Source organism: Fusarium proliferatum (assembly GCF_900067095.1).
Source record: "Fusarium proliferatum ET1 genome assembly, contig: FPRO_scaffold012, whole genome shotgun sequence".
In the NCBI taxonomy this organism is placed as follows: Eukaryota; Fungi; Ascomycota; class Sordariomycetes; order Hypocreales; family Nectriaceae; genus Fusarium; species Fusarium proliferatum.
The window spans coordinates 748,173-775,988 of NW_022194801.1; the positions used below are offsets into that span (position 1 = coordinate 748,173).

The 27,816-nt window shown below is 49.5% G+C and overlaps 6 protein-coding genes and 1 non-coding gene across 7 annotated transcripts; 4 read left to right on the plus strand and 3 right to left on the minus strand.

Annotated features, from left to right (window-relative positions):
- Positions 1–2,549: 2,549 nt before the first annotated feature.
- On the minus strand, positions 2,550–2,642 carry tRNA. The gene is made up of 2 exons: positions 2,606–2,642; positions 2,550–2,585 (listed from the first exon to the last, which is right to left on the minus strand). It is a non-coding gene; the product is annotated as a tRNA-Phe (tRNA).
- Positions 2,643–3,810: 1,168 nt separating this feature from the next.
- FPRO_13349 (uncharacterized protein) lies at positions 3,811–6,222 on the plus strand (the record flags this gene model as incomplete). The annotated part of the gene is made up of 2 exons (XM_031222790.1): positions 3,811–5,254; positions 5,303–6,222. The coding sequence occupies 2 exons, from the start codon at positions 3,811–3,813 to the stop codon at positions 6,220–6,222; spliced, it is 2,364 nt and encodes a 787-aa protein (XP_031088215.1).
- A 325-nt stretch (positions 6,223–6,547) lies between these two features.
- On the minus strand, positions 6,548–9,319 carry FPRO_13350 (uncharacterized protein; the record flags this gene model as incomplete). The annotated part of the gene is made up of 1 exon (XM_031222793.1): positions 6,548–9,319. The coding sequence occupies one exon, from the start codon at positions 9,317–9,319 to the stop codon at positions 6,548–6,550; it is 2,772 nt and encodes a 923-aa protein (XP_031088216.1).
- A 1,188-nt stretch (positions 9,320–10,507) lies between these two features.
- Positions 10,508–13,161, plus strand: FPRO_13351 (putative potassium transporter TRK-1; the record flags this gene model as incomplete). The annotated part of the gene is made up of 10 exons (XM_031222794.1): positions 10,508–10,544; positions 10,612–10,732; positions 10,791–10,927; positions 10,982–11,365; positions 11,413–11,469; positions 11,531–11,866; positions 11,915–12,029; positions 12,081–12,795; positions 12,843–12,886; positions 12,933–13,161. 10 exons carry the CDS (start codon positions 10,508–10,510, stop codon positions 13,159–13,161), a joined length of 2,175 nt encoding a protein of 724 aa, XP_031088217.1.
- A 2,335-nt stretch (positions 13,162–15,496) lies between these two features.
- Positions 15,497–17,283, plus strand: FPRO_13352 (uncharacterized protein; the record flags this gene model as incomplete). The annotated part of the gene is made up of 3 exons (XM_031222795.1): positions 15,497–15,915; positions 15,973–17,041; positions 17,095–17,283. 3 exons carry the CDS (start codon positions 15,497–15,499, stop codon positions 17,281–17,283), a joined length of 1,677 nt encoding a protein of 558 aa, XP_031088218.1.
- Positions 17,284–18,168: 885 nt separating this feature from the next.
- Positions 18,169–19,857, plus strand: FPRO_13353 (uncharacterized protein; the record flags this gene model as incomplete). Its single annotated transcript, XM_031222796.1, has 3 exons — positions 18,169–19,507; positions 19,555–19,666; positions 19,722–19,857. The coding sequence occupies 3 exons, from the start codon at positions 18,169–18,171 to the stop codon at positions 19,855–19,857; spliced, it is 1,587 nt and encodes a 528-aa protein (XP_031088219.1).
- A 5,357-nt stretch (positions 19,858–25,214) lies between these two features.
- FPRO_13354 (uncharacterized protein) lies at positions 25,215–26,846 on the minus strand (the record flags this gene model as incomplete). The annotated part of the gene is made up of 2 exons (XM_031222797.1): positions 25,215–26,047; positions 26,156–26,846. 2 exons carry the CDS (start codon positions 26,844–26,846, stop codon positions 25,215–25,217), a joined length of 1,524 nt encoding a protein of 507 aa, XP_031088220.1.
- Between the last annotated feature and the right edge of the window lie 970 nt (positions 26,847–27,816).

A 27,816-nucleotide genomic window follows, 5' to 3' on the forward strand; every position in this document is an offset into this window, starting at 1 on the left:
AACAGTCAAGATGGAACCGGTGGTGAAGATGAGTTGAAGATGAATAATTATGATATACTGGATAAGTGTCGATACAGTAGGGTACAGTAGAGGAGAGTTAAGTGAGATGATGAGAATCAAGATTCGAAAGCCGGTAGAGCGAAGACCAATTTATAGCCCTCCTTATTTGAGAGTCGAGATTGCTTATTGTTGTGATTGAATGGTCCGTGGACAGCAAAATATCGTTGAACAATGGCGGTAGTCGTTTCTATTCATTCATCCCGCCTTCATTGATAGAAGCCAATGTATGAAGCGGGGTTCCGAATAGAAACAATAGTGAACGATCAAAGAAATTAAACAAGTAGAAAGAATCAGAAATACCGAGTTATGTCGTGGATGATTTGCTTCGCCAAACTTTGCACGCCGCGCTGGTTGACGCACTCGGTTTGCAGCCGTGGGCTTCGGGTAGCTGCGCAGAAGACGTGGACGAGCTTGCTGTCAGATAACAGACCCAAATTGCGGTCAAAGATATTGTATCAGTGAAAGAATGTTATTTGTAATGGTGGGATTTCGAGTTTGTGTTTTGACATGTCTCGACGATGTGGTTGCTATAGCATGGTAGCCTGGGTATGCTGTCTATGTCACCTGGCAAGCAGCTGTTAGTCATGTGTGGTTTGATATCGGACGATGACGTCTTACTTCACCTTCGGTGACCGTGAGTCAGGCCTGGTCAATGATTAGATTCCCATAGACAAGCGGTGTATGCTTCTAGAGGGAGATGCGGCAACTTGCCGTTGAGTGTCACCATAGATTTCTGCAACTTCAGACCCAAGACCCTATGCTCTGAGGGCATTATATGATCTCCGCTTACTGCCCTGTCGATTCTCCATCCCAAATCCGATGATAGAACTCTCTGCGTGAGCTCTTACACTGTGTTCGAAGAGCCATGCCACACCATACCTTCTCCTGTACTTGCCATTGCCCGGCACCCAGTGACTTCTCTGATCCGGGCGAGTATTGCAACGGCACCCCCAAGACTGCACTAGCCCTCCACTGCGTGTGCTGTTGCAAATAATTCGCTTTGCACCTTCCAACGCTTGTACCTCTGCGGGATCGTGCGGGATCGTGCGTGAGGTTTCACAGCCGTCAGTCCTTTGGCCTGGTAATAAAGATCATTACCCAATCTCCTTTCCGGCAAACAGAACAGCCACATGTTTTCTAGAGGTATGCCCACAATTTCTATGGCAGAGAAGAGCAGAATGGATTAGCCACTTGCTAAACATTGGGGCGAGCTCAGCTTCGATCTTGTTCAAGCAGGATGCACATCAGCCATGTGAAGGATGGCAAGTGTTTTAGGGGGAATTGTTGAATGATCCCATTATTTGTGAGGTTTATGGAGGGATTTCCTGTCGAGACAGTGATAGACAGACATTTCAGGGTAAAGCCCCTCTGGCTCGTAGTCATGGCACCTATCAGAATGGATGGTTACCAAATTATCTTCACCGCGGATCCAAATGTTCATGCTTCTTTGGCTCGCTCCAATGCATTGCGGTATTTCCAAAATTGGCTTGAGATGTCGGGTTGCTCATCCTTCCGTCCATGGCTTCTTCCTCGACTAGAGGAATCGCTTCGGCAACACGAGAAAGAACTGAAGGACAACTAGCCGAGTTTCCGAGTGCTAGTCTGTGAAGTCGTGCTAAAATCCTCGTTAAATGCATGCACGCCTCTCTCTCATTCAATGATGGGCATTTAGTCATGTCCTTGTTCGACTGGTGGATATCGGAACTATCCGATACGCAAGGCCTTGTTGTGGCCCATGGCCTCGAAATTTTGCACACCTCCGGGATGTCAGTGCAGTATATGTACACTAGTCAATATTTTATTGAAAATATGGTGGCAGGAAGGCTGTTGAACTTGATAAGTGCTTTCACTTTCAGACTGTTCACGGCAAAAAATGGCTCGTCGGCTCGTAGTTTGGCACACGATGTGCTTTTCCAGAAAGGCCCGGCTGACCACAAGGACTCAACAATTTTATTATTTCGGATATACGATGGCTTGCGAATCTGTTCTGTTCATCGTTACCCATGCGATGATGGATTAATGGACGAGTGTGTAAGTTGGTCAAGCAAATGCCACTTCTGGGACGTGTGAGTTGCAAAGTGCAAGTGCCGAAAAAGAGAGCAATTCGGTCGACAGCGCGTAGTAAGGTATTTTTAAGAAGACTTCAGGAGTAAGAGGGATGAAGTGCTGGTGATTCAATTCTGGCATTGACGTACAAGAATTTGGCTGCGATCTTCATCTTCACCAATACCGGCGACGACCGATGACACTTGGGAATTGTGCAGCATTTACGTACGGCTTGCAGAGCAACCAACCAACAACACTGATAAAATTCATGCACTGAAAGAAGAAAAAGGAAGAAGTCTCATTCCTATTGATAATCAACCAATAGATATTGAAAAGAAGACAACAACAGCGTGTCCGTCAGTTCCTGCCTGCTAATAACGACTCCATGTACACATTCCCGCCCCACTTTCTATCGTGCTAAGGTAGACACCAAAAAAAGAACTTGCGGTTTATGTGGATCGAACACATGACCTTCAGATATCAATTGATTGAAGTTTGACTTCAGTCTGACGCTCTCCCAACTGAGCTAAACCCGCTTGTTGAATTCCTGTGGATTATTGTAGCTCATGACCATCCGCTCGAAGGCATTGCTCCACAGACGATCGAAGAATTGCGACGGAGGGATGGCATTTCAGCCAGTAGCCCGGCGTCTGTGGCTAGTCTTCCCCCCATCGAACTTTGCCTTATTATCCAAAGTTTGGTCGCTTGAAAGTGGTGTACAGTGAAAGTCAATTCAAGCTCTGCCTCTCCTCTGAGTTGCAGATGAGGTTACACAGACAGCCTTGACAGCATCGTACAGATCAGTAGAGTGGCGAGTAAATCAGTTTGGCTATAGTAGCGCACGACATAAATCTGGTAACTTTATTTTCCTCGCATGGAGCGGCAAGTCTCACTTCACTTCCCGTCCTTGATGATATGATGCTGCCTCATGAAGTGCCTTGTGTTGAGCCTCCTCCTGAGCTACGGAATGTGGATGCCTTGTGCGGGAGCTGGGCGAAGTAGGGCTGAAAATCCAGGAGCTTTAGACAAAATAATATGGGTATCTTCCGAAAGACAAGCCTGATTGTTGCTGTCAGTTTGATCATCTTGAGGCCTCTTTTCTTTCAGCTAGCTACCAACACTTGCTAAGTGGCGGGTCATATTAGGCAGAGGCCCAAGCTCCCTTAGCGTGTCCGGGGAGGAGTCAGGACTTACAGGGGCCCGCACAGGGGCTTTCGAGCTGTAAGTCCTAGGCCAAGGGGTGGACGGCAAACATCATCTCACTCTGATCCAGACCATTGAGATACGTAACACAACCAACAATCATGCGTTAGATAGACATACATCCCTTTCCTGTTATATGTCTCCCGTTTTTCAAAGTATTGACCAGTAAGACGTGCTATCAAACTGCAATTGGCGGGTCATAGATGGTTGGGGATGTCTTTCACTGAGGTGCCCTCATAAATGGATGGATGTACCTGTGCATGCAGTTTCAGCTGCTGCCGTAGGTAGGCAATGGCTGACAATGGCGTCAAGGCCAACGGTGAGGCAGCAATGGCACCAGGCACCAGCAAGTCCTAAGCTATCGGATTGGTCCCCTTCCCTGCCAATCCTGTCCTTGGAAGCCAAACGAAGGCTGTGTTTACCGGCGCTAGATCTACACTCCAGCCCAAGCTTGTTTTGTCTTCTCTTTCTCCCCTGCTAGGACGTTCTCGGGCTTTAAGCATGGAGTCGTCAAATACGACCACTGAGCCTGCTTGGATCGTTCTACCTCGTCGGACTCCCAGCCAAGTCGCTTCCTTCAACCGTAAATTCGACCGCGAATACGAGGCTTTCGTTCAAGCTAGAAAATCTCGGTCCAACATGCTCCAAAACGTTGGTGAAAACATTTCTGACATGGCATGGAAATGGAAGCACAAGCTTCTCCACCGCAAGAAGTCTCCTCTCGATGGGCCACTTGATCTTGAGAAAGAGTACAACGAGGAGGAGCCCGAGGAGACCGACTACAGGGATCCCTCGTTTGGTGCCGACACTGTCATACAAACCCTCTACGAGGGGAAGCACTCGGACCCTGGGAGGAATAATTGGGACTGGCAAGACTATCCACCCAAGCAAATGCCCACAGCCATTACCAAAGCACGAGATCGTGTTGCCATTAAGGTGTACAAGATCAAAGACATCCAGAAGGGCGCTATCTCAAACCGATACCCTCTCAAGTACCACCAAGTCGACATCCAGAACCCTCTTCTTGTCAGTGCAATCGAGCCTATTCTGAAGAAGGAGAATCTCCATCTTGACGTCCACGATATCGCCGTCTTCAAAGAGCCTTTCCGCCCTCTGTGGTTCTGTCAGGATGAGATCCGAGACTTGTATCGCAACACCAAGAAGGAATATCCGCTAAAGGGATATCTGCAACTGCTCCTCAGAGTTTTTGATGAGATCTTCCGCGATCTCAAGATCAAGCGACGGAACTTACTTGACAAGCATCTCATTGACTTCCGAACGGCATGGACTCTATTTCCCAGGGACTCTACAGCCTATAGCTATGGAATGAACTCCGAGTTCATTGCAAAGGTAGATGGTACCGAGTACGACACCAACGAAGGTGTCATGCAGCTCGTCTTGACGGCCAAAGTCATGGCTTTCAACGGCGAGGAATTCATCTGGAGGAAGAAGTCGCTTACGATCAATGAGTTCGCCGGAAACAAGCCGATTCGTGAACTTCGCCATTACCCCTTCGAAATGCACCCAGAGAAAGATGCTATTGAACAGCGCTTAGTGTCTCGCGGTCGCAAGGTTCTTGACCTACAGGGCTTGACGTATTGTTCATACAACGGCATTGCTCTTCACCCAGGAGAATCTGGCGTTGAAAAGCACAACGTGGAATGCCGTATCCTAGTCGACGTGGTCGGATATAACAAATACCACCTTGCCCAAGGAAAGCGTGAAAACAAGGACCCAGAGATTGAGGTAGTCGATGTGTCGCGCCGCCGCCATAAGCAGGATCTCGCCGAGGCCAAACCCGAGGGCAAACACCCCAAGACACAGCAGAAGAGGCTCAATGAGGAGGACCAGACCAAGAACAAAGAAGAGCTTCTTCAGAAGCCCAAAGAGCTGGCATTCATGACCGAGCTCATTGGTGGATACGCCTTGAAGAATAAGCTCTGGGGTGAGATCACTGATACCTGATGTTTGTGCTTGTGCTAATCATTTATAGTCTATTTCTATGTTGAGGATATTGAGCCGATTATCTGGAATGATCAAGCGTACTCCCACCTCGTCTTTGACGAACAGCAGAAGGATTTAGTGCTGTCTTTCGTTGAGAATCACAGCCTTGCCAACGGCGTCAACACGGCTATGGAGGATGTGATTGTGGGCAAGGGCCAAGGCCTCATCATGCTTCTGTCTGGCCCCCCTGGAACAGGAAAGACCCTCATGGCCGAAGCGATTGCTGATCGTACCCATCGTCCTCTCTTCTACTTGCAGGCTGAGGATCTAGGTATTAATGCTGCCGCTCTGGGTGCGAACATCAAGAAGGTGTTTGAGATGGCTACCGAGTGGAACGCTGTCATCCTGCTTGACGAAGCGGATGTCTTCATGGCAGAGCGTAACCCCAATGACATTCATCGCAATGAACTTGTCAGCATCTTTCTTCGCGAGCTCGAGTACTATCGCGGCATCATCTTCCTCACCACCAACTTGTACCATACCATCGATACTGCGTTCCGCAGCCGAGTCAGCTTACATCTCCTCTTCAAGTCTCTCACTCGTGAGGCCCGCGAGACCGTTTGGCGCAAGTTCCTCCAACGTCTGCCTGAGAGCAACCGAATCACAGACGTCACGGACGAATCTACTGCCACGGGCTCTACCACGCCTAGAAACGACGGCACAGAGGGGGATGCTGAAGGAGAGATCACTGCAACCTATCATGACAAGCCGCTCGATGACGAGGACATTGCAGAGTTGTCACTCTGGCAACTCAATGGGCGAGAGATCAAGACAGCGGTCAAGATGGTGCGCAGCTGGTGCGATCACAAGGGGTATATCATGACGCTGTCGCGATTGGAGAATGGCATCAAGGTGACAAGCCCCCATTCGAACAAGGATGGCGATGTGGATAAGGATCTTTACGAGTGATTTGGTGTTTTCTTCCTTTTGATTTCAAGATACCAGTCTGTTTGTTGATGGCTCTATTCTGTTGTGATGTTATGCTTTATTATCGTACAAGTCAATGAAAATATCGCGATTCTTGAGTACTTTGATCCCAGATGAACCAGAAGCATATATGTGAACTTGTTGCTACCCCATGTACTCCATACAAATGCCTTCGTAATTCCGTTCCAAACCCATGCCTGCTCATCCCGGATACCATAATTTACAATAAACCTCAAAAACCAGATGTCCACCCTACCATCCTTTATCGCCGAAACAAAAGTTTTGCATGTGTATATCAGACATTAATTCAACCCCTTGATCGCAGTCCCCTTCGTACACCAGTTTGTGCTGCTCTGCCTGTCTTAGTCACGCCGGTAGGAGCAGAGCCCTTGGCCTTGGTGGCTGTTGCTTTGGCTGCTCCTCGTCCTCGCTTTGGAGCAGGAGCTTCAGCAGTCTTTGAGCTTGGGAGCTCTCCCTTTCCAGCCTTTCCCTTTGCGGGCCGTCCACGAGCCTTGGGCTTCTCTAGTTCGGCCTCAGCCTCGGTTTCGACAGCAGGCTCCGGTGCCTTCTTCGCGGCAGCACGACCACGAGGCTTCGCAGCAGGCTTCGGCTCTTCGGGTTCAACGGCCTTGGAGCGAGTAGACTTACCACGCTTAGGTGCGGGCTCTTCCACCACTTCCTTGGCAGCTTTTGTAGACCGTCCTGTCTTCCGGCCTGTAGATTTGCTTGGTTCCTCAACTGGCTCCTCGACTTTGCGTGTTGTGCGTCGCTTCTTGGCCGCAGGCTCGGGTGCTTCAACTTCAGGCTCAGGCTCAGGTGCTGTGCGTTTAGAACGACCACGCTTTGTGGTAGCGGTCTCAGCAGGAACACCTTCAGTGGCCTTGGCTGAGGCAGCTCCACGTCCTCGCTTCTTGGGAGCCAACTCGGGCCCAGATGCAGTATTCTCGGCCGACTTAGTAGCTGTCTTGGCAGCTCCACGCTTCTTTGCAGGTGCAGGCTCAGCTACGGCCTCTTCGGCGGCCTTTGAGGCAGCTGCCCTTCCACGTCGATTGGGAGCCGATGCTGGCTTTTCCTCTGGAGTAGACTTGGTAGCACGACCACGTCTCTTGGGCGCCGGCTCTTCAGCCGCGGTGTCCTCAGCAGCTGCAGCACGACCTCGCTTTCGCGTCTTGGGCTCTGGAGAAGATTCGCCACCTGCTGGCGCCTCAGCCTTGGAAGCAGGGCGACCACGTTTCTTGGGAGCTTCGGCGGGCGCCTCTTCTTTAGGTGCAGCTGCAGTTCGGCGGCCACGTTTTGCTACAGGCTCTGCTTTCTCAGCTGCAGGGAGAGCAGCAGCAGCAGCCTTTCTTGTAGGTCGGCCTCGCTTGGCTGGAGAGGGAACTGTACGTGGCTTAACCGTGCGGGTGCTTTTCTTTGCGGCAGGAGCTTCATCAGTCAACTCGGCACCTCGCTTTGCCCGACCAGCACGCTTGGGCGCTTCCGCTTCTGGCTCGACTTCTTCCTCTTCTGTTGGCTGAGGAGGGTTCTTCGGTGGCCTGCCACGTGGCTTTGGTGTTGTCGTAGGAGTCGCTGCGGCACGGAGTCCAATTGCAGTCTTAGGTGTCCGGACTGTCGTAGCTTTTCGAGGTGTCGTTACAGCCTTGCTAGCACTGGCAACGAGACGGCCTCTAGCAGACAAGGGCTTTGATGCGCTGGGGACAGTGATTGGAGTGGCATCCGACTTTCTGGGTCGGCCTCTCTTTGCGGTACTTGGGGGCGCGGCTGGAGTCGCTACAGCATCGCTCTTTCGCGGGCGTCCTCGCTTTCTGGGGGTCTGGTCCGCGAGAACACTTGCAGGCATGGACTTGCGGGCTCGTTTCTGGGCTGACGACGGAGCGTTCTTAACCGCGGGTGAAGTTGGCGCAGAAGCAATAGTTCGGCGGCCACGAGTGGGTTTTGTGCCAGACCCCGAAGACTCTTCCACAACCGCTTGTGTGCTTCGTCGGCTCCGCTTTGCGGATGCTTGTGCAGTAGGTTCTTCCTCGTGCGACGGCCCATCCTCAGGTGCAGGAGCTTGGGAAGTGAATGTTGCCTTTTCAGGCTCCGACATTGATTTCAGTTCAACGACTAGTGAGGGAGTAGAACCAGCTCTTTCGGTCTGTTGTTCTAATTGTGTTGAAGTGGCTCTTCGATTCTGGGAGTCTTCTGGTTGAGGTGTCGCCACGACTGCCGGAGGCGGCGCCGACATACGCTTCATTATACCTCTGCCAACTGAAAGCAATGCGTTTTTAAGAGAGCTAGATCCTGTGGCAGGAGCTGAGGCGAGCTCTGGTGATTTGGATTGATTTTGCGCTGGGGTCTGTTGCTCATCGGTGGTCTTATTGTCGCCGACCGCTTGTTCAATGGGTGTCTGGGTAGGTGTTTCCTCAACGCGATCGGCTTCGCCATTTTCAACAACATTGTCAAGTCCTTGTTGGGAAGGCAATTCTTCGGGCTCCTTTTCCGAGGACTGGACAATGGTCTCGGTATGCTCATAAATCTCAACGCGTGACTCCTCTACAACGGGATCCATGCCTCCCTCCGCGACCACTTCCTCGGTGAGATTTGACTGGATTATCGAGTTCTCTTGCGTGCCTGCAGCAGGCTCCTGCGGCGGCGAGAATGGGGCACGTTCGGGTGAAGTAATATGATGCGCATCAGTCGGTTCCTCTACGATAGCGGATTCTTGTGGCGTATCATCTTCGGGGGGATCAGAATAACGCGAAGGCTGCTCAGGGAGAGCAGAGACATCGGGGGACTCGAGACCGTCACTGTTGAAGGTTGCATCGCGTTGCCAGGGCCAGCTAGGAGGAGGACCAGGGCTTAAAGCATTCGACGGTGCACCTTCAGGAGCCTGGTTTCGGGGCATGAAAAGAGGATTGAATAAAGGAGAAGCCTCTGGGCGATATGACTCGGCGAAAGAAGCATCATCAGCCTCGGGCATAGTGTTGGGCACACCCGGTGACGAAGAAGCGACAGTTACGCGCTGACCAAATCCGAGCCAGTTTGATGAACCGGAGCCAGAGCCAGACGGGGCGTCCTGGCCAAAGTTGTAATCCATTGCTAAAGTTGAAGCTGTAGATGGGCCATTGATAAGAGATTGACTTGCCGAGAAGAGAAAGACAATTGAGGCTGAATTTTGTTTTGTTGTTTACTTGATTTGCATGATGATGTATGATCCAAGCCCAAGCTCGTGTTGCGACGCGCTTCGTGAGCGCGATTAGATTAGAGTGCATCTCCACTTTTCGATGTGAGGGATGACATAATGGGTCTTCCCTGTCTGTTCGCGCGAGCACTTGCAGTTGATCTGATCTTGGCGCTTGGCAATTGAGCTTAGCGTTGACATCCAATCTCTATTCACCTCAACCTCGATTCGATTGTTGATGTTTTAGTATTAAGATTTGTTTTCGAGGTTCAAGATATGGATGACAGAAGCAACATGGCTCAGGCATGGATTTTGCCCAGCCTCACATTCATGCCCATGCCCTGTGCACTCCATTGGCACAGTTACTCACTAACGATCCCCAATGTGTTGAAGCATGGAGCTGCCAGAAAATACGATGCGTTCAATTAAACAACAGCGCTAGAGATACCTCCCTACAACTGTATCCGCTATTAAGTTATCTCTTTACCCCCCAAACGTTTAGTCAGGCATGTGATGCAGGCCCAGCTAATCCTGCACTGCCACCGCCTAAAGCCCAATCAGGGATTCATCAAACAGAGCATCCAACTACTGTCGTTGGAACGGCCTGCAAGTGACGTTATATCAGTCAAATCAGGTATCGCGAGGCCTCCTCTATGATACCCTCAGGGTCCCTTACCGCCATTCCCCTGCAAGAGCTGCGGTTCCTATCGGCCGTGCTCGATGACTACCGGATGCTACCCCGGGCAGAGAGGTTCTTCCTTAACAATACCGTGACAATGTCCCGTCTATTGTCCGCAAATTGTGGTGCCCACCTACAGCCACTGCGTTAGCCCGCCAGGTTCTATTGTCAATGCACCACTTCCGCTATTGCAGATGCCTTCACAGCTGTCATCCCGGCTCCTCGGCTTGGCAATAATTCGCTCAAACACTGCCTGCTCGCACTCTCTTCTTGCTCAAACGAGTTGGTCTGCAACCTGCTCACTCACTTCCCTCGGAAAACGGCACAGAACATCCAGACCTTACGCCCGTTCAAGTTGCAAACAGCCCTGAAACACCTTCTCACTAGGGCATCGTCTCCGGCGTATTAACGCCAAACAGACAAACATGTGGCGCCCAAATCTCAATTTTGTCAAAATACACTGTGAGTGCCGTTCTAGTGATAAGGTGCCGAAAGGATGCGGCTGACAACGCTATCTGGCGGCACGTAGACATCTACATCATCTGCATGGGTCTGTCGAGCTTCTTGTTCATCTATCCAGAAGGCAAGCTGAGTGCAATTGATGCCTATTTCTTTGGCGTTAGCGCCTCGACCGTTACCGGTTTAACTACGTGAGCCACTTTCTACAATACTTGTGGGCTTCAACGGTGCTAACCGTTTTCACTACAGAGTCGATGTTCCTGTGCTGAAGACGTACCAGCAGCTGTTTCTGTATTTCGTACCGCTGGTTTGCAATCTTGTGACAATCAATATCATAGTTGTTGTCGTTCGTCTTATCTGGTTCCGAAGATACCTCAAGAATGCTGGTCAGTTCGTTCTCGCCTGTACTTGGCGGCCACTGCTGACATTTCGCAATATAGCTCCTGCTCTGCTCAGCAGACGCAGACCAGTGGATCTAGATCCTAAGGAGGATCCAGAGAACGTAGCTGATAATCCTCTTTCGGAAGTGTTTGACAAAAGACCGGGACTTGCACGATCTGTCACAGAACGCGTTCATAAGAATGTCGCGGAGCGAGATGCACTCCCGCCAATCGAGGCTCGTAGTCGGACTGATCCAGCTCCTGATCACCCAACCCATCAACGGCCGGTAGACCTTCTTTCGCCCACAATTAAGGAAGAGACGGCAAAAGAGGGAGACCAGCACGAAACGAGAATCACTTTTGATCCTTCGACCGATCACCATCCTCGCCATGAGCAGCAGGAGTCGACTCTCTACATCCCCGGTCCTCGCGCTCGAGACCAAGGTACACCAACTACTTGCTCCTTTTCTTGAGCCAACTGACGTATCCAGGTCTTCCTTTCGTCGAGTTAAATAACGGACGACGGTTCAGCCGAGACACTAGAGATGGTACGATCCCTGTCTGTTGCTGCATGTATTGCATGTGACGTGAGCTAAGCCCTCCTTCTAGAAGATGTCATTGAACCGATTTCGCGAACTCAGTCCACCCCCGTTGGTACCCTTCGCCGTAGACGTAGCGCTGGCCTTAGTCTGGCTCAAGTCCGCTCCGTCGAGCGCGTCGCTACTGTAGCTTCGTCACTCTTTGTTATTGGCAATCCTGCTCAAGCGCCTAAGGAGCGTCCGCTGGCCAGGGCACCAACACTTGCCGTGGGCGACTTTCCACGTCTATCTCGAGAGGTCACCATAGGGCGTAACTCCATCTTTCACAACTTGTCGTCTAAGGACCGGGAAGAACTGGGTGGTATTGAGTACAAAAGCCTGAAGCTCCTGCTCAAGATAATCATTGGTAATTCTTCGCGTGGTTAACTGAGGGAGAACCTGCTGATGTCTACAGGCTACTATGTCTTTCTTCACTGCCTCGGGGCCGTCTGCTTGATAGCATGGGTTCAAAATGCTCCTCAGAAGTACGTTGAGTACATCGACAAGTGCGGGCAAAATCGAATTTGGTGGTGAGTTTACTCCTGAGTCATGACTTCTGGCCCTTCTCACCTCTTATGCAGGGCAGTCTACTCTTCTCAAACTATGATCACCAACTTGGGTTTTACCTTGACTCCCGATTCAATGATATCGTTCAATGACGCTCCAGCTCCCCTGCTCATCATGAGCGCCCTCGCCCTCGCTGGTCACACCTTTTACCCTGTTCTCCTCCGGCTTGTTATTTGGGCTGCCTCCAAGGCCGTCTCGAAGCGCTCATCCCTTCAAGAGCCGCTACATTTTCTTCTCAATCACCCACGGCGATGTTATACCCTACTTTTCCCCAGTGGACCAACCTGGGCGCTTTTTGGCATTCTCGCCCTCCTCAATCTCGTTGATGTTCTGTTCATCATACTCCTGGACTTGGACAACTCGACTGTGACGGTACTTCCTGGATGGCAGAGGTTCTGCGCCGCTGTGTTTCAGGCTGTTAGTTCTCGACACACTGGTACAGCCAGTTTTAACCTTGCCAATGTTAACCCAGCTGTGCAAATGGCTTTGCTCATCATGATGTACATCTCCGTGTACCCTATCTCAATCGTCGTTCGTTCTTCAAACACCTATGAGGAACGCTCTTTGGGCATCTACGAGCATAGTCTGCAATATGATGAGGAAGATGGTGGCTCATATTTTGTAACACATCTCAGGAACCAGCTGAGTTTCGATTTGTGGTATATCTGTCTTGGGCTTTTGTGTATCTCCATTGCGGAGCACAAGAAGATCATGGACGGCAATGATCCAGTGAGTATGGCTCCACAAGGCATTGGATATAACGCTCACCATAATAGGCATTTACAATGTGGCCGATGTTGTTTGAGGGCGTTTCAGCATAGTAAGGATGACCCCCGTTATCATCGTCACAGCTAACCGTGACATAGCTGCAATGTCGGCTTGAGTTTAGGATATCCTACCATCAATTCGTCTTTTTGCACCGAGTTTACGACATTTAGTAAACTCATCATCTGCGCCATGATGATTCGTGGGCGCCATCGTGGACTTCCCTATGCCTTGGACAGAGCTATTGTCTTGCCAACAGAGAAGTCATTGGGCGCTGAGACTATCACCCAGCCCCACGAGCCGCATGAATCTCACGAGCATCGCGAGTGATTTGGACAACGCAGAGTTTCTTCTTGATCATACACGATACCGGTTGCATGAGATCACGGCCTTTTCCCTTCTTCCTTTTTTTCTTTTCATCGTTCATTTTGTCTTTCGTTGGCAGCATAGCGACGTCAGAGTTACGCTTAGAGACGTCCGGTGGGTAGATTGGTAGATCTGCAAGACTTTGAACGGCGCATTAGATGCGTCTTGGCTCGAGAACTCTTTTTTCACAACAAAGCAGAGGTATTGTCCCCAGATTTTATATTATAAACAGGCCCGGCGCTCTGGATTATCAGCATTTAGGGATATAAGATAACTTAGCAAGACAAGCCAGAATCCTCAAATAGAGATTTTTTTTTATTCTACCTTTTCTCATTGTGCGTGTGTTCTGTGACTCGTTGCTCGACAAGGTAGTGGATTTCGAATAACTCTGCCAATTCTCTACCTTAATGGATAAACTGCAAAGCTTGATCCAATTCGCCCTTCCATCATTGAACACTGATATGCAGAACTTTATTGTGAAACTTTCCCCTCCAACACTTTTAGCTTCAGGCTCCAAGCGAGTTTAAAATCTCGTGCCTCTTTCTTCTTTCTGAGCAGTCATCTCCCGACACTTAAGTCCCCTTTACAATCGCGCTGGAAGCCTGAACTCATCTACATCATCCCTTGCAACGGATTTTGGCCACTCTACTGTCGAGCCTCTCCAATCTTCTTGTAAATTTATACACAACTAATCATGGGTCTCTGTCTTTTCCCCTTTGGTGGGCTTGTTAGCTGTGTACAGACATTCCTTGGCGTCTCAACTGCGGTGTGCGTATAGCCCCCTGCCTTGGGTTTATTCCACAAGCTAACAATATTTTGCAGGTCATGCTGCATTTTCACCTTAGACGGCGGGCTTCAAACGCCATTCAATTCCGAGGCAGAGGATTCAAGGCTCTAGGATGAAAAATCTCAATATGCCATACTTTGGTCATATGATGATGAGCCTGAGGTTTAAATCATGCAACATGCAACTCTCCCAACAGCCTTGGGCTCGCGGCCTCTGGGGCAGGTGTTTTCTGCTGTATGCAATTTCTATCGTTGAGATTTCTTGTTCTTTCAAGTCTACTCTTGAAGGGAGTTGTATAAGTTCAAGGAGTGCAGTGGATGGAGAAGTCGGGAGCCGTTGGGCGCAATAACCTGGTTTTCAGACCAAACTTAGGAGAAGTCTTTATGCAAGACAGGCTTGCGGTTTGAGTGTTGGAATAGATGACTTGCAGGCTCTTTATGGAAGATTGTCGTTTTGTCAGCTTTATTTCCTTGGAAAAGACTCGCTTCAGAATTCTTCATCAGCTACGTCGTCCATCTCCAGCTGCAAAGCATACTTCAACCACCACCAGCCAACCAAAGCCTCGTCTCTTTGTTTCCTTGCAGTCCAAAACTTCCTTTCCATTCAGTCTTCGTGCTTCAGCAAATACTCTGGGATGTATTTGTTGACCCGACCCCAAGCAGAGTCATGGCGTCTGCTGATTGCCGCGTAATACCCTCAGCGAGCCTACAATAAAAAATTGACATACTTAATGCATCCTGCATCGAAACTCTGTGCTTGATAGAGATCAAAATTGAAGATCTCATAAAGTCCCGCTGCACCACTGAGCGCCCATGTATCGTTTGTGTAGAAGTGTGATGGGCGACGTGTTTGACCCCTGAGTTTCTTCCACCTGTCCCAGCTCAAGCTTCGTAATGCCACATAATACGCGACCTACAATGTCGGAATCAGGGCTTGGACTCGCTCATTCCCAGATCTGATCCCTCCTTGACTCGAAACTGGAAGTAGCTTGGCACTAACCATACCTACCTTACTACCAGATGCCATTGGTATTGGTGCAGTAGCCGAATTATAGCGGAAGGGGGTATCGTTGTAAGCACATTTAATAAAGCATGTGCCAAACCGAATCCTCAAATTTGTACGAACTCTCATTAGCAAAATCCGTATCCTTTTCTTTTTGCTTTCAATCATTCCGTATCTATCTTAGTGTGAGATCCAATGTCCGATGCTTTCAAACGCTTCAGAACTTAGGAGCTGCTCTGAGGGCCGTGGTTGCAACTCCCCAATGGATTCTAGGCATTAGAGGAGGCAGAGTGCTCAACTCCTTCCGAACTCATCGTCGCTGGCCCCTTCCATCGTTGTCTTACTGGGAGTCAAATAACTTCAAGTCGGACGCCTTGGTAAACAACTTGGACCTTTACACACATCTCTCAATTCATTCAATCATTTACAGCCCACCCATTTCCATCGGCGTGTCAACGTTATTCAGTATACCGCCCTCTCAGCATCACATTATCACCCTCCCTATTCATCATGAAGCTCATAAACATTATTCCCATCTGCCTGTTCCTGTACTGCACACACGCTACAGTTCTGCCAAAAGATGACGCTCCTGGTCTTCCCAGAGACGTACAGGATATCTCTCCCAAGAATCGCATCAAATGGACCCGGTGCAATCTGGGCATTCCTGAATACAAGGAATTCGAAAAGAACAAGGCAGTCGAGTGCGGTACTCTAATCGTTCCTCTCGACTATACCGACAAACACAGCACAAACACTACGATATTGAATTTGATCAAGCTCAAAGCGACCGGGAAACCGCCCAAGCGCAGCATCATCGTGAACTTTGGTGGTCCAGGTGTTTCCGGAGTCGAATTCTTGTTGACGGTCTCTCCGCTCCTTTCCGATCTCATTGAAACCGGACTCTACGACATTATCAGTTTTGATCCACGGTAAGTGGCACTCCAGCTATTTCAAGTTAGTTTAAGTCAAATCTAACCTCGAACTAGGGGTACGGGCAAGACGTTGGTCCCGCCTGATGGTGAAGGATTTCCGTTGCAAATGTTCGAAGAGCTCTCATACACCTGTCAGAGTTCGACCGATTTCTTCACCAAAAAGTCACTCAGCGATGCTTGGGATTATATGAGCACCTTCACGGAATTCTTCCTTACGAAGGACACGCATCTTGGGAGGTTCCGTGGCACTGCATTCGTCGCCAGAGACATCGCGGAAATTGCCACGGCATTAGGTGAAGGCAACCGCATCAACTACTGGGGTATTTCGTACGGCACGGTCCTAGGCCAGGTTCTGGCTGGTATGTTTCCTGAACGAATTGAACGCATGCTTCTCGATGGCAATCTCCTCGTCGACGACTATGTTAAGAACCTCGGGGTCGACAGTACCCAAGATGCCGAGAAGGCCTTGTATCATTTCTACGACGAGTGCATGGCAGCCCCAAATAATACATGTCACTCGGCTACCAAGCTTCCCAAAGAACGAGATGAATTCCTCGAGGTCCTCAATCGTGTCTTTATGGTTTGCACAGGAGTTGGGGGTGGTTTACGCAGCTTTAAATCACTCTCCCTGAATCTCTGGCTTTTGGCATCTCTCTACAGTCTCCAGGGTTACCTTAAGCTGGATGACCTGATTGATACCGCTTTGGAAGGCAATCGTTCGAATTGCCCCCAGGAAATGAAACCCCAGGCAATGAACCCCTTTGAAAACGCAACTCTATGGAACCCCCAATTCGAACTTGCCCATCTAGCGATTTGGTGCAGTGACGCAACTTTCCGCGCTGAATCTGTTCAGGAATTTACCTCCTTTTTCGGTTTGTACGAAGGCAATAAGGCCCTTGATGACCCCTTCTTCCTCACAACTCTGCTTTTTCGTTCGGTGTGTTCTCGGTGGAGCATACACGCAGCTGAGCCGATAAATCTTACAAGCCTTTCAAGAGTCAAGACAAAGAACCCAATCCTTATCGTCAATGGTGAATACGACCCGGCAACTCCCTTGAGTCATGCCCGGAATATATCTGCCCGATTTCCTGGAAGCCAGGTTGTTGTTCATAAAGGTTCTGGTGTTAGTATAATACCATGTCTTGAATTGATGGTGATACTGACAAAAACTCATAGCATGGCGCCGTCCTCAACGCACATCATTCCACTTGCACTATAGGGATTGTAGCCAATTATTTCCTCAGTGGAGAGTTGCCTCTCGAAGAGACCACCTGCGAGCCAGACCAAAATGTCTTTGAGATCGTCGAATTGCTGCGGGGGGTAGAGGGAAAGGCGAAAATTCATAAAACTCCAATTTTCGTATAGGTAGTGCTGGGTTTCTTGGGTTTTGTCTGTTTGTGTTTGGTTTTTTTGTTGTGTAAGCCGAAATGAAAGAAGGCTCTGGGCTGATATAAACTAGCACAACAGTATTAAAAGTATACAATTATCACCTCTTACAGGCTTATTCCTTAGATGTTTCTGCGAAAAGAAAAGCTGACTAGTTGCTACTCACAGCTCAACTCGATTGTGTGATGATGATGTACAATTGGGATACCAGTGCTAACAAGAAGCGGTTGAGAGTCCAGATTAATGCTTGTTCCAACGTTGTCTCCGCTGTGGTGTCTTATCCTACGATTCACCAACAGGCCTCGATAGCTATCAGCTGTCCTTATTGATGCTCCTCCAATATGAAGTTGAGGATCACATCTCAGCTATTGTAGGGTAGGCAGGGGTTCAGTAGCTCTAACTTAGCGTGTTGTTGATAGATCGCCAAATTCTAGAAGGATTAAACTTTGCAAAATTCCAATTAAATGGAGTCCCAACCCACTCCCTCAACCACGCCATAGATCAAAAGAGCAATCACATCCGCAACCATGAAGAATATTGCCGGTATCCGTATCTGACTGTCCGAAGCCCCCCAGTCAATCTCAGATTGCACCATTGGCTCAAGTGATGGCGTCGATAAGACATTTCTTGCCTCGCGAAGGGGGGAGGCAAAAAACCGAGGCACCTCCTTTCTGAGTGACGAAAAGATTTAGGCAAGTTTGATATGTCTTTGCAAGCTGTCAGGCAGGTTTATTTTGGTACCCTTGTCCAATATCTGGAGTTTCCTTGCTCCCCGAGCTCGTAAATAGAAGGCTTCTCTCCGCCAAGACCACGATCAATCCTTATCAAATATCCTCATCACCAACCAGTTCGGGAGGCGTCAAGATGAGCGCCGACATTCTCGCTACTGGTGGAAAGGCAAGCCCGTCAATGGGCGTGGAGACGAGGAACAACAACAATGGCGATCTTGTGACGGCCACCGAGGAGCAGAGCCTCCAGCGCGGTCTGCACGAGAGGCATCTTTCTATGCTGGGTATCGCTGGCGCTATTGGAACGGGTCTCTTTCTCGGTCTGGGCCAGTCTGTTCAGACTGGTGGTCCTCTCGGCGCGCTGCTTGGCTATGCGACTGTTGGTCTCGTGGTGTGCGCCGTGCAATTCGCCTTGGGAGAGGTCGCTGCGTTGCTGCCGGTGACAGGAGCTTTTGTGCGACATGCTGAGTTTCTCGTCGATCCCGCCTGGGGGTTTGCAATTGGATGGAATCTGGTCTATGGCAACATTCTGTCCATCCCTTCAGAAATCACAGCCATCTGTGTGTTGTTCGAGTTCTGGACCGATATCAATCCCTCGCTTTGGATCATGATCTTCATCATCCTCACCACAGTCGTCGGTCTCTGTTTTGTCCGGGTTTTCGGCGAGGTTGAGTTCTGGTTCGCCCTTCTCAAAATCCTCTTGGTCGTATTCCTCATTATCCTAGGCTTGGTCATCAACTTGGGAGGTGTCCCAGGGACAGAGCGAATTGGCTTCAGATACTGGAAGGACCCAGGACCGTTTGTTGAATACATCGCTTCGGGGAGCTGGGGCCAGTTCCTTGGTTATTGGTCTGTCATGACCAGCGCCGTCTTCTCCTTTGCAGGCGTGGAATCTATCGCCATGGCCGCAGCTGAAACGCGGAATCCTGCGCGTGCGATCCCCAAGGCTTGCAAGAACGTTTTCATCCGAATTCTGGTCTTTTATATCTTGGCCATCCTCATTGTTGGCATGCTTGTGAGAAGCGACGACGAGAGACTAAACGACCAGTCCGGAGCCGCAGGCCAAAGCCCCTTTGTCATCGCAGCCTCCGCGGCCGGCATCCCTGCGATTCCCTCCGTCGTTAACGCCGTTGTCATAACTTCCGCGTGGTCGGCTTCCAACCAGAGTCTTCTCGCCGGTACCCGTGTTCTCTATGGCCTGGCCCTCAAGCGACAGGCGCCTCAGATCTTTCTCCGCACGACTGCTTGGGGTGTGCCTTACGTCTGCGTACTCTTCTTCACTTGCTTCATGTTCCTCAGCTTCATGAGTCTCTCAAACGGAGCTATGACCGTTTTCTGGTGGTTGGTCGACCTGACAGCGGCGGGAGTCCTGATTTCCTGGGCGTCAATCTTGTTGAACCACATTCGTCTACGCCTTGCGATGAAAAAGCAAGGAATTCCCATCGAAAAACTGCCCTGGCACAACTCTTGGACTTGTAAGTGGGAGCCTAAAGTAACAAAAGCCTAGCTAACATCAGAGTAGTCTACTCTTCGTGCGCCGGCTTGTTCATGACTTTGCTCATCCTCCTCACGGGCGGTTTCCGTGTCTTTACCAGGGGTAATTGGGATCCCGTTGGCTTTGTATCATCTTATCTGTAAGTGGTCCTGATATCAGAGATCAAATCAGTTCTCATACTAATCGCTCTGTAGGGATATTCCTCTTGTTACCGCAGCGTACTTGATTTGGAAGTTTGTCAAGAAGACAAAGGTCGTGCCGTTAGCAGAGATACCCCTCCAGGATGCTTTTAGGAAGTCAGAGGAGGACCACGAAGTGGTGACCGCTTAGATATAGGGGTCGCAGGGAGGCAGGGGGAAAGAGACTTCTGGCGTCAAACTGAGGTGCCAGAAGTTCCTGATCTAGGGCCATCTAGGGTCATTTAAATATGTACTAAACTATATAAGTTATACCGGTTTTACCTAAGTCTTTTCGTCGCTTAGGATAGAAGCTCTGAGTCATCTTGCCTGCCCTTGAGGGGGTAACACTAGCGTATCATCTTGAATTATCAAGTCTTGAAGACAGTAATGGGCATATAATTGCCCTGGGTTGCTCTTGAAGTTCCAGAGCGACACCCTTGCCGAGCTGGTACCATTTCGATCTCGTCACTCGTGATGCGCTTACCTTCAATTCTCTATCACTGATTATTTTTATATTCTTATTGTCGCATGTGTCTTAAGAATGTCTCTGCTGGCTCCGGCACTGTGGCCATGGAGATGAGTTCGCGTCAAGTATACTGTCTGGGAAAAGGGGCCCAGGTAGCCCTGGGGACGCTTTTCTATTGAACTATACCCGAGAATAGTCTAAAAATACAAGTCACAGCTATCAAATCTGGTCTCTGTTCCTGCCTTAAAATTTCTTTCTTTGCTCAACCGCAGGTATTAGTCCCGATAGCCATCCTTGCGCCGAGCTCTTCCTTGATGTGCAACCAGGAGACTATTCTCCATGATGTGAATCGTAATCCTCCAGTAAATTCAGGCTTGCACGATCATTTGAGTTCAGCTCTTAGACTATTGACCGAAGACCGTGAGCCTTATGGGGGATAGCTTGTGCGTGATGCCCAAGTTGCAATCCTCTTCCCCTGAAGCTCTTACGACACTCGTTGATATCACCACAATCAAAGACCAAAAGACCTGTGTTATTTCATTTACTACTGTTTTATGAATCATGGTTTTACTTGAAACTCATTCCTTGTTCATTAAGTGGCTATGAACGATTTTGTACGCTCCTGACCAAGGTGTCTCAGACCTTCGTGGACGTGTAACACTCTGACATTGCTTCGGGGGAGACTCAAAACCTGCATGATAGCCGTGATTTCTATATTCTTGAGTACTAGAAACTACTTATGGACCTGTTTTCTGGGTGCACCTAGCAGGCCAACTCTTATCGAGAAGTTACATGGTTGTGGCCTCATTCAGGGGACCAGCTCAGCATGTACAATGGAGAGTTCACCAGCTGCAAACGATCTGAACGTACACCTAAGTGCCAATGATAACTAGTCGAAGCTATACTCAATTCTATACTTAACTTGCCAAACTATTTTCGTTACTTAGGATAGCCGTCCTAAGTTGTCTTGCTTCTCTTAGGGGGGTATACAGAATCTCAATTCTCCAAAAGACCTTTCAAGCTACACACGATTGAGACTTGTTGTACATGACAATGATTGAGGCTATGCAAATCTTGGGTTCATGTCGTACGACGGCTTCTTCCATGAGCTGAATGTCTGGGAATAGCTTCACACCTCTCCAACGCCTCAGTGTATACTCCTTCAGGAAGCCAAGATTCACTCGGCCAAATGTACGGACATAGACTCGAAGAAACGTATGATCTGGTAGTTGTGTCTGTCAAGACAAAGAGAACGGCATTTCCCAGCTCGGTCTGCCGGAACGCTCGAAGAATGTCACTCGGAAGCATACTTCCCTCCCAACCGCAGATGTCTTTCATCAGCCTCCTTTGCACTGTTCTCTTTACGATATTCTTAGAACGGGCTGATTTCTAATGGTACCGACCTCCAGTTATACTTCCAATTCCCCAGCTATTCCCGCGCCCGGGAAAGTCAACTCAACCGCCACTGACGAACATCCCCTCCCCCGCAACCACTCCAACGACAAAACACCAAATTAAGGGGATATTCTAACTTCGTTTCACTTCTCATCCAGCCGCTGTCTCTTCAATGCAGAAGGGTTACAACGCGCATAGCCAACACGAACCGTCGAACTCTACCAAGAATATCGCGTGAAACACGGCTAACATAGTCCGAACGCCCCATGTAACAATGACACGATACAGCTCACATGTGCAACCTTCAGCCACAGGTTTTGTTGTGTTTCTTCTTTTCAGCTTTTGCAAATCCCCAAGCATAGCCTCAAAGAAGTTTAACTTATTAATTAGAGGGCCATGCCGATCAATGGCTTGACTCGCGGGCTATGGGGAAACGTGACACGTTCCCCCTCGCCTTGGAAACTATCGAGCGATGATAGAGTTTCGGTCCGTAAGCCCAGGTTTACTACGCTGTTTCTGGTTTGACAACATCTGTGCGATGAGGCCGAGAACAAGATCCGCCGGCGGGTTGGCTTACATGCCATGAGTCGTACAGCGTGGATGAGGAAATTATGATGATCGCGGGTTGGGCTGGGCTGCGGCTAAGGCTTAATGTTATCCTGCAGGCCAAGGGAGGCTTTAGGTTTGACGGGAGAAGGGGCTGGATCGTGAGAGATGCAATGGTCGGCGCCATCCGGGGGAGGAGATTGTGGCCGCAGGATCTACGATCACAGCTCGGACCGAGTTGAGGAGGAAGTCAAAGTTGAGATTCCAGACGCTGGCGTTTACGAGGGACTACCTTGGCTGTGTCACTATAGCTGAGGTATCTACAGTAGAGTAGTTACAGTGCAAAGCCCATTATCATATCATGCAGTTGTGAAGGTTACCGGATCTGATCATCATTCACAGCTCGAGTTGCTTACCAACTTTGGAGATATCATGAGAGGTCGATATCATTCTCTGGCCAGGGGGTTGGCTCGGGCTGATTGACAATAGCGATAATTTAGCACTGCAAATCACAGCTGAGACGATCCATCATCATCATCACCAACCACTGGCAACGAGCCAACGGAACTGTGCTGTAGTGCAACTTAGTTCAGCGCTTGGCGTGATACGATACTTGACCAAGTCAGCAAGCAGGCAGAGACTAGAGTTCACAGACTCGTGTAGGCCACGCTTTGGGTGCATTCCAGTGAATGAATGGCAGTGAATGGGCTCTATCTCCCCGAACCCATCAGCCATCAATCTCCGTGGAACCACGGGCCTCTTGTTAACTTTAGTTGGTGTTAGTTAGTGCTCGCTGTAAGCTGTCTAGGCTGTCTAGGCTGTCTAGGCTGTGCCGCACACCCACTCCCCGAACCATGATCGACAACCAGCGCTGAAACCTGCTTCTTCCTCCCCCCAAACCAAAAACGAACCATCAAAAGGGCCAAGCCAACCTTGAAACTTTGCCATCTCTTCGAAGAAATGTGCCCCCCCGAGGCTTACGTTACCAGATTTAATTAAACTTTCTGGGCATTCTAAGCGAGACCTTGACCTCGTGGTCTCTCTCTTATCACCGGAAACAACCAAGGGAATGAGATGTGATCAACATGCGCATTTCTCAAAAATCGCTTTTTGAACTTTGACGTGCACCTCAGTCTAGGCAGGCAGTTCAAGAGGAAATGCCACCGAGTGGCCCGTGATGTTTCTTTCTCTTCTGTTTGAGTTTGGGTTCGGGTGCTGCCCAAGCTGGGCATTACTCTACTCGAAACAAGGGCCTAAGACTTTTTTTTTTTGAGTGTCTTTTGAGGTTTTTTTGATTAGATAGCGGTGAGACTGAGGCCAAACAGACTATTGATTTCCTGTCTGTTATTAGTGACTGGGTTGTGATAATGCAATGCAGCAGAGTTCCATTTCCGTGCTTGTCTCACGTTGAGTGGTCGGCAGTTTAAAATGGCCTCTGCGGTGTATACTTTGTTATAACCAGGGTATCATAGAGTATCATTTAATTCTGTGGACTTGTCAGTACTCGAACGTTATCAGTTGTCTCTCATATTTCCCTGAATAGCTTCACCACCTTCACCAACACCACCTTCTTGTCTCTGTGATGTGAGCAGTAAGATTGTCTTTCACTTTCAATCCTCATCCTTCATCCATCGCCCCAATAATCCTCTCCTCCTCATCACGCTACCCTCCTCGAGCCCGCCTCACCTTTGCACGTCTGCCCATGTAATTCGCTGCAACCATCTCCACACATCCATCCCAAAACTCATGCCGTTCGCCCTAACTAAACTATCCCTGCTCATTGGGCGCCACGTTCTCGCCTTGTTTTTTCCCTTCTTTTCTTTTCTTTTTTTTCTCGCTCTCGCAAGCGTTGCATCGCTAACGCCCGCCCCACGATGCACGACTTCCAGGGATGGTTAAGTTGCTCTTTTCTACTTCGGCTCGCATGCAGCTTGAGCGGGAGCACCGTAGTGCGATGCGGTAGTTAGACCGGGGTCTATACAGTACGTGACGCTATTCCGAAGCCTTTGTGAGACATCATGTTGCTATGCCGGTTGATGTTAGTCGAGGCAGCAAACACTCACATTCACATGGCACAGCAAAGTTGGGACAGTTTGTATGAGTGAGGTATCTTATTGCGTGTGTGATCTTTCATTCATAGGATGATCGGCAGATGCATCTCTTTTGTGCGAGGTGCCGTCTATCCCTCAGTAAACGTATGGTTGCGCAATATGCGCTGTGGCTATTGAGCCATATCCTCTTCGCTCTAATCTTTGCTTGAAACCGAGAGTCAAGTCAATATGACTCCTGTCCCTTGTCAACTTCTTTTCCTCCTCTTCTTGAAGAGTCCCCATCCGATCCGTCATGATAAAAATAGTAAAGAGGTATCTCTGATCCAGTTCAAGTGCAAGCCATGGCCATTCTTCCCGCTTCTATCACAAAAGACAGACGCCTTCCAGACAGTAATAGCATAACAAAACGAGGAGTAAAGGAACAGCAGTCGTTATCCTCTGGAATTCCTGGGCAAACAAGCATAAGCTCTTCCTTGGGCTGGTAGGAAAAAGAACATAAACGAGGATCGGACAAGCAACAACTCCAATCTTTCCGAGTCTTCTTTTCTGTCTGTGCAGAAATGACAACAAACAAAGTTCGCCTCGCATAAAAGTCTCGATGCGCCAAACATCATGCTTCTACAACTGATATCTTGCCCATCCTCATAATATTCGAAAAGACAGAACTCCTCGCTTTTTAAATAAGTATTTTGTAAATGAATAAGAAATTTTATGACAAAGAAAATAAAAACCCGAAACAAGAAAATGTTGCTCCAAAAAGGGGAATACAAGGCCGAAAAGAAGCAATCCCGGACTGTCATTCAATGGGTCGTAAATAAGTGTTTTTGGTAAGCGTATCCTTGCACGGCTTTTGGTAGGTATTGGTTCCATGGTGAGGTTTATGGCCAAGGGTCGATATTAAGTCGAGTAATATCCAAGGTGGTATAGAAGAATCAAACAGTGTCCTGGGCCAGTGGGGTTTGTGGCCTCGGTGACATCTCATCCAGGTGAGGTCGTGGTAGTAATAATAGTGGGCCGTTATGTCGATGGCAAGAGAACATGTCTCAGGCCTTAGTAACAGCCTTGGAACGTAGGCATGAAGGGGACCTGTTGATGAAAGGGCACATGGTGCTGAAGCATGGGCACTTGTTGAACGTATTTTACCATATCCCAGATAGGGAAGTATGATTTGGGTTGACAAGGGGCTTGCACAGAGACAGGAACCTGAGCCTGGACTGGCATAGGGACCTGCTGGCAGAGCATGGGCTGAGGGGGAACGGCCACTGGCACGGGGACGGGCCCAGAGTACTTCTGGGGCACGAATTCCTGGCTGTGGTAGATGAGTTGATGTTCCTTGGGCTCCTCAGGGTCGAAGGCGTGGGGTGCAAACTCAGGAGGAGTCTGCGGCATCTGGCGTTCCTGTTCAAACTCGTCGTCCAGGTCGTCAATGGTAGAGTCGCTTGATGTGAGCGAACCCTCATCGTCCGAGGAGGCAGGCGACAGAGGTGAGTCGTACTCATAGTCGTCAATGATGGCATCCTCGGAGGAAACGTATTCGGTGATGTGGTTTGGTGAGGCCGGAGGTGTCGGTAGAGACGACATGGGCGGCACGGTAAACATGGAGCAGGCCATAATCCTGGTTCGGAGCTCAGAAAGAGTGATTCGCTGCTCGGGGATAGGCTCGAAGATCCGTCCCAGAATATCGTTCAGTTCATCCGACAATGGGAGGATGGTCTTCAAGAAGTCCTTGGATCCGGCATAGGCACGGTAAGTAGAGTCCTGGAAGGAAGCTTGTTTCCATGGGTTGCGTCCACAGGTGAGGTTGACGAGGATAACTCCAAGGCTCCAGACATCATTGGGGGCGCAAAGATAGTAAGGCTTCCTAGCAGAGGGGTCCAGGCATTCTGAAAAGAGAGAAAGAAAATACGTTAGTTGTCTGTCCCATCCGTGATAACATCAAGATACAAAAGGGGTGCTTTCAAAGGGGAGGGGAAGGGGGGAATAGTATGTACCTGGACTCATGTAGAATGTTGAACCGCATCCGTAGTCCTCGGATCGATCATCAGAAGTAGCAAGACCAAAGTCAGCCAGCTTAACAGTGTCTCCGTGGTCTGTCACTAGGATGTTCTCCGGCTTGAGGTCCCGGTGGTAGATTCCAAGGTTGTGGCAGTGTTCAACGGCATCCAGGATTTGCAGAAAGATATTCCTTGATAGTTCATCCTTACCAACATATTGACCGCGCTCAGTGATATTCAAGAAGAGATCGCCCTCGGGGCAGTACTCGAGAATAACATAGATGCAGTCAGGATCATTCACAATCTTGAGCATCTGGACCACATTGGAGTGTTCCGATGCCTTCCAGTGAAGACGGATCTCTCGTTGTTGGTAGGCAAATTGTCTGGATTCCAAAGGGGTTCCATCGGGATTGAACTTGCTCAAGCACTTGACAGCGTATTTACCTCCGGTCTTGAGATCGACGGCAAGGTACACGACGCCATAGGCGCCAGTTCCAAGGATGTCAGTAAGCTGGAGAGTACCCTCAAGCACGCGGCCTAGCCTGGCCTCCGGGGCGAGAGGGACGCATCGGTTCTGGAAGTGTCGAGAGTGAGGGACCGCAAATGGTTGTTGAACTGTGCACTTGGGATGATCGAATCCTGGAGAGGGCGGAGGGGTTTGGTAACCGAATATGGCATGTTGCTGCATGTTATCTGGTTGGTATCTCACGAAGTAATCCTAGAAACTGGGTTGTATTCTCTTGTCTGAGGTTGAAGTAGATCCTAGGGCCGGCAGAGAGATAATCCAAAACGGCACGGCATACAGCAGCAAGAAAAGGAAAGAGAAGAAAACACAGAGTATTTTCCTACGGCCTGTGATGGGATCCTGTTCCAAAGTCCAGTCCGGTCCAGTGAAGTCCAAACGGGTCGTTATTAAAAAGAGTTCCTTGGGGTGTGGTTGGTGGTTGAAGTAGTGGCTTATGAGGTCCCGATGGCCGAATCAACGGGTCGAGAAGAGAGATGAGAGAAGAGCTGAGTTTTGTCGGCCTTCCAGGGGAGTTATTGTCGAGTGGGAGGTTGAAGAGTTGTTGTTCGACAAGAGTAGACCAGAAGGTCACGTCTGCGAGAGTGAGAGAGAAGGTTGCCGGAAGGAGTGTCGTGAAAGTGGTGATAGAGGTTCCTCAAACTAGATCCAGCCGAGTTTGGAGATGGGCAGAGACGATAGATAAGTTAAGTCTCTCTAGCGAACAAGGACAAGGCGAGCGAGCGAGACAGACACACACCCCAAGACATTTCGGTACGTACTGTACAGGCTCTAGTCGAGCGAGCAGCTTCACTCACTCACTCACACTTGACACATCCACTATCCATCCACGCCTCGGGCTTGGGATTGCGTTGCGTGGAGCAGGACCCACCGCCTCAATCATACCCTTGTCCCGTTGGAGAGATTAATGGGCATGGGTATGGCCCTGTCTTGGGTCTTGGCCTTGGCCTCGTTGTGCGGTAGCGTTAGCGTTGCGTTGCGTAGCGTAGCGTTGCGTTAATGCTCTATTCTTGTCTGGGCGTAGAGCCAGAGCGAAGGGGGGGGCGTCCTTGGCTCGTGAGGCGTTGGACGAGAGGCAGGGATTGGACAGAGGACTTGATTTGGTGACGCTGAGCAATATACGAAAAGGCAAGGA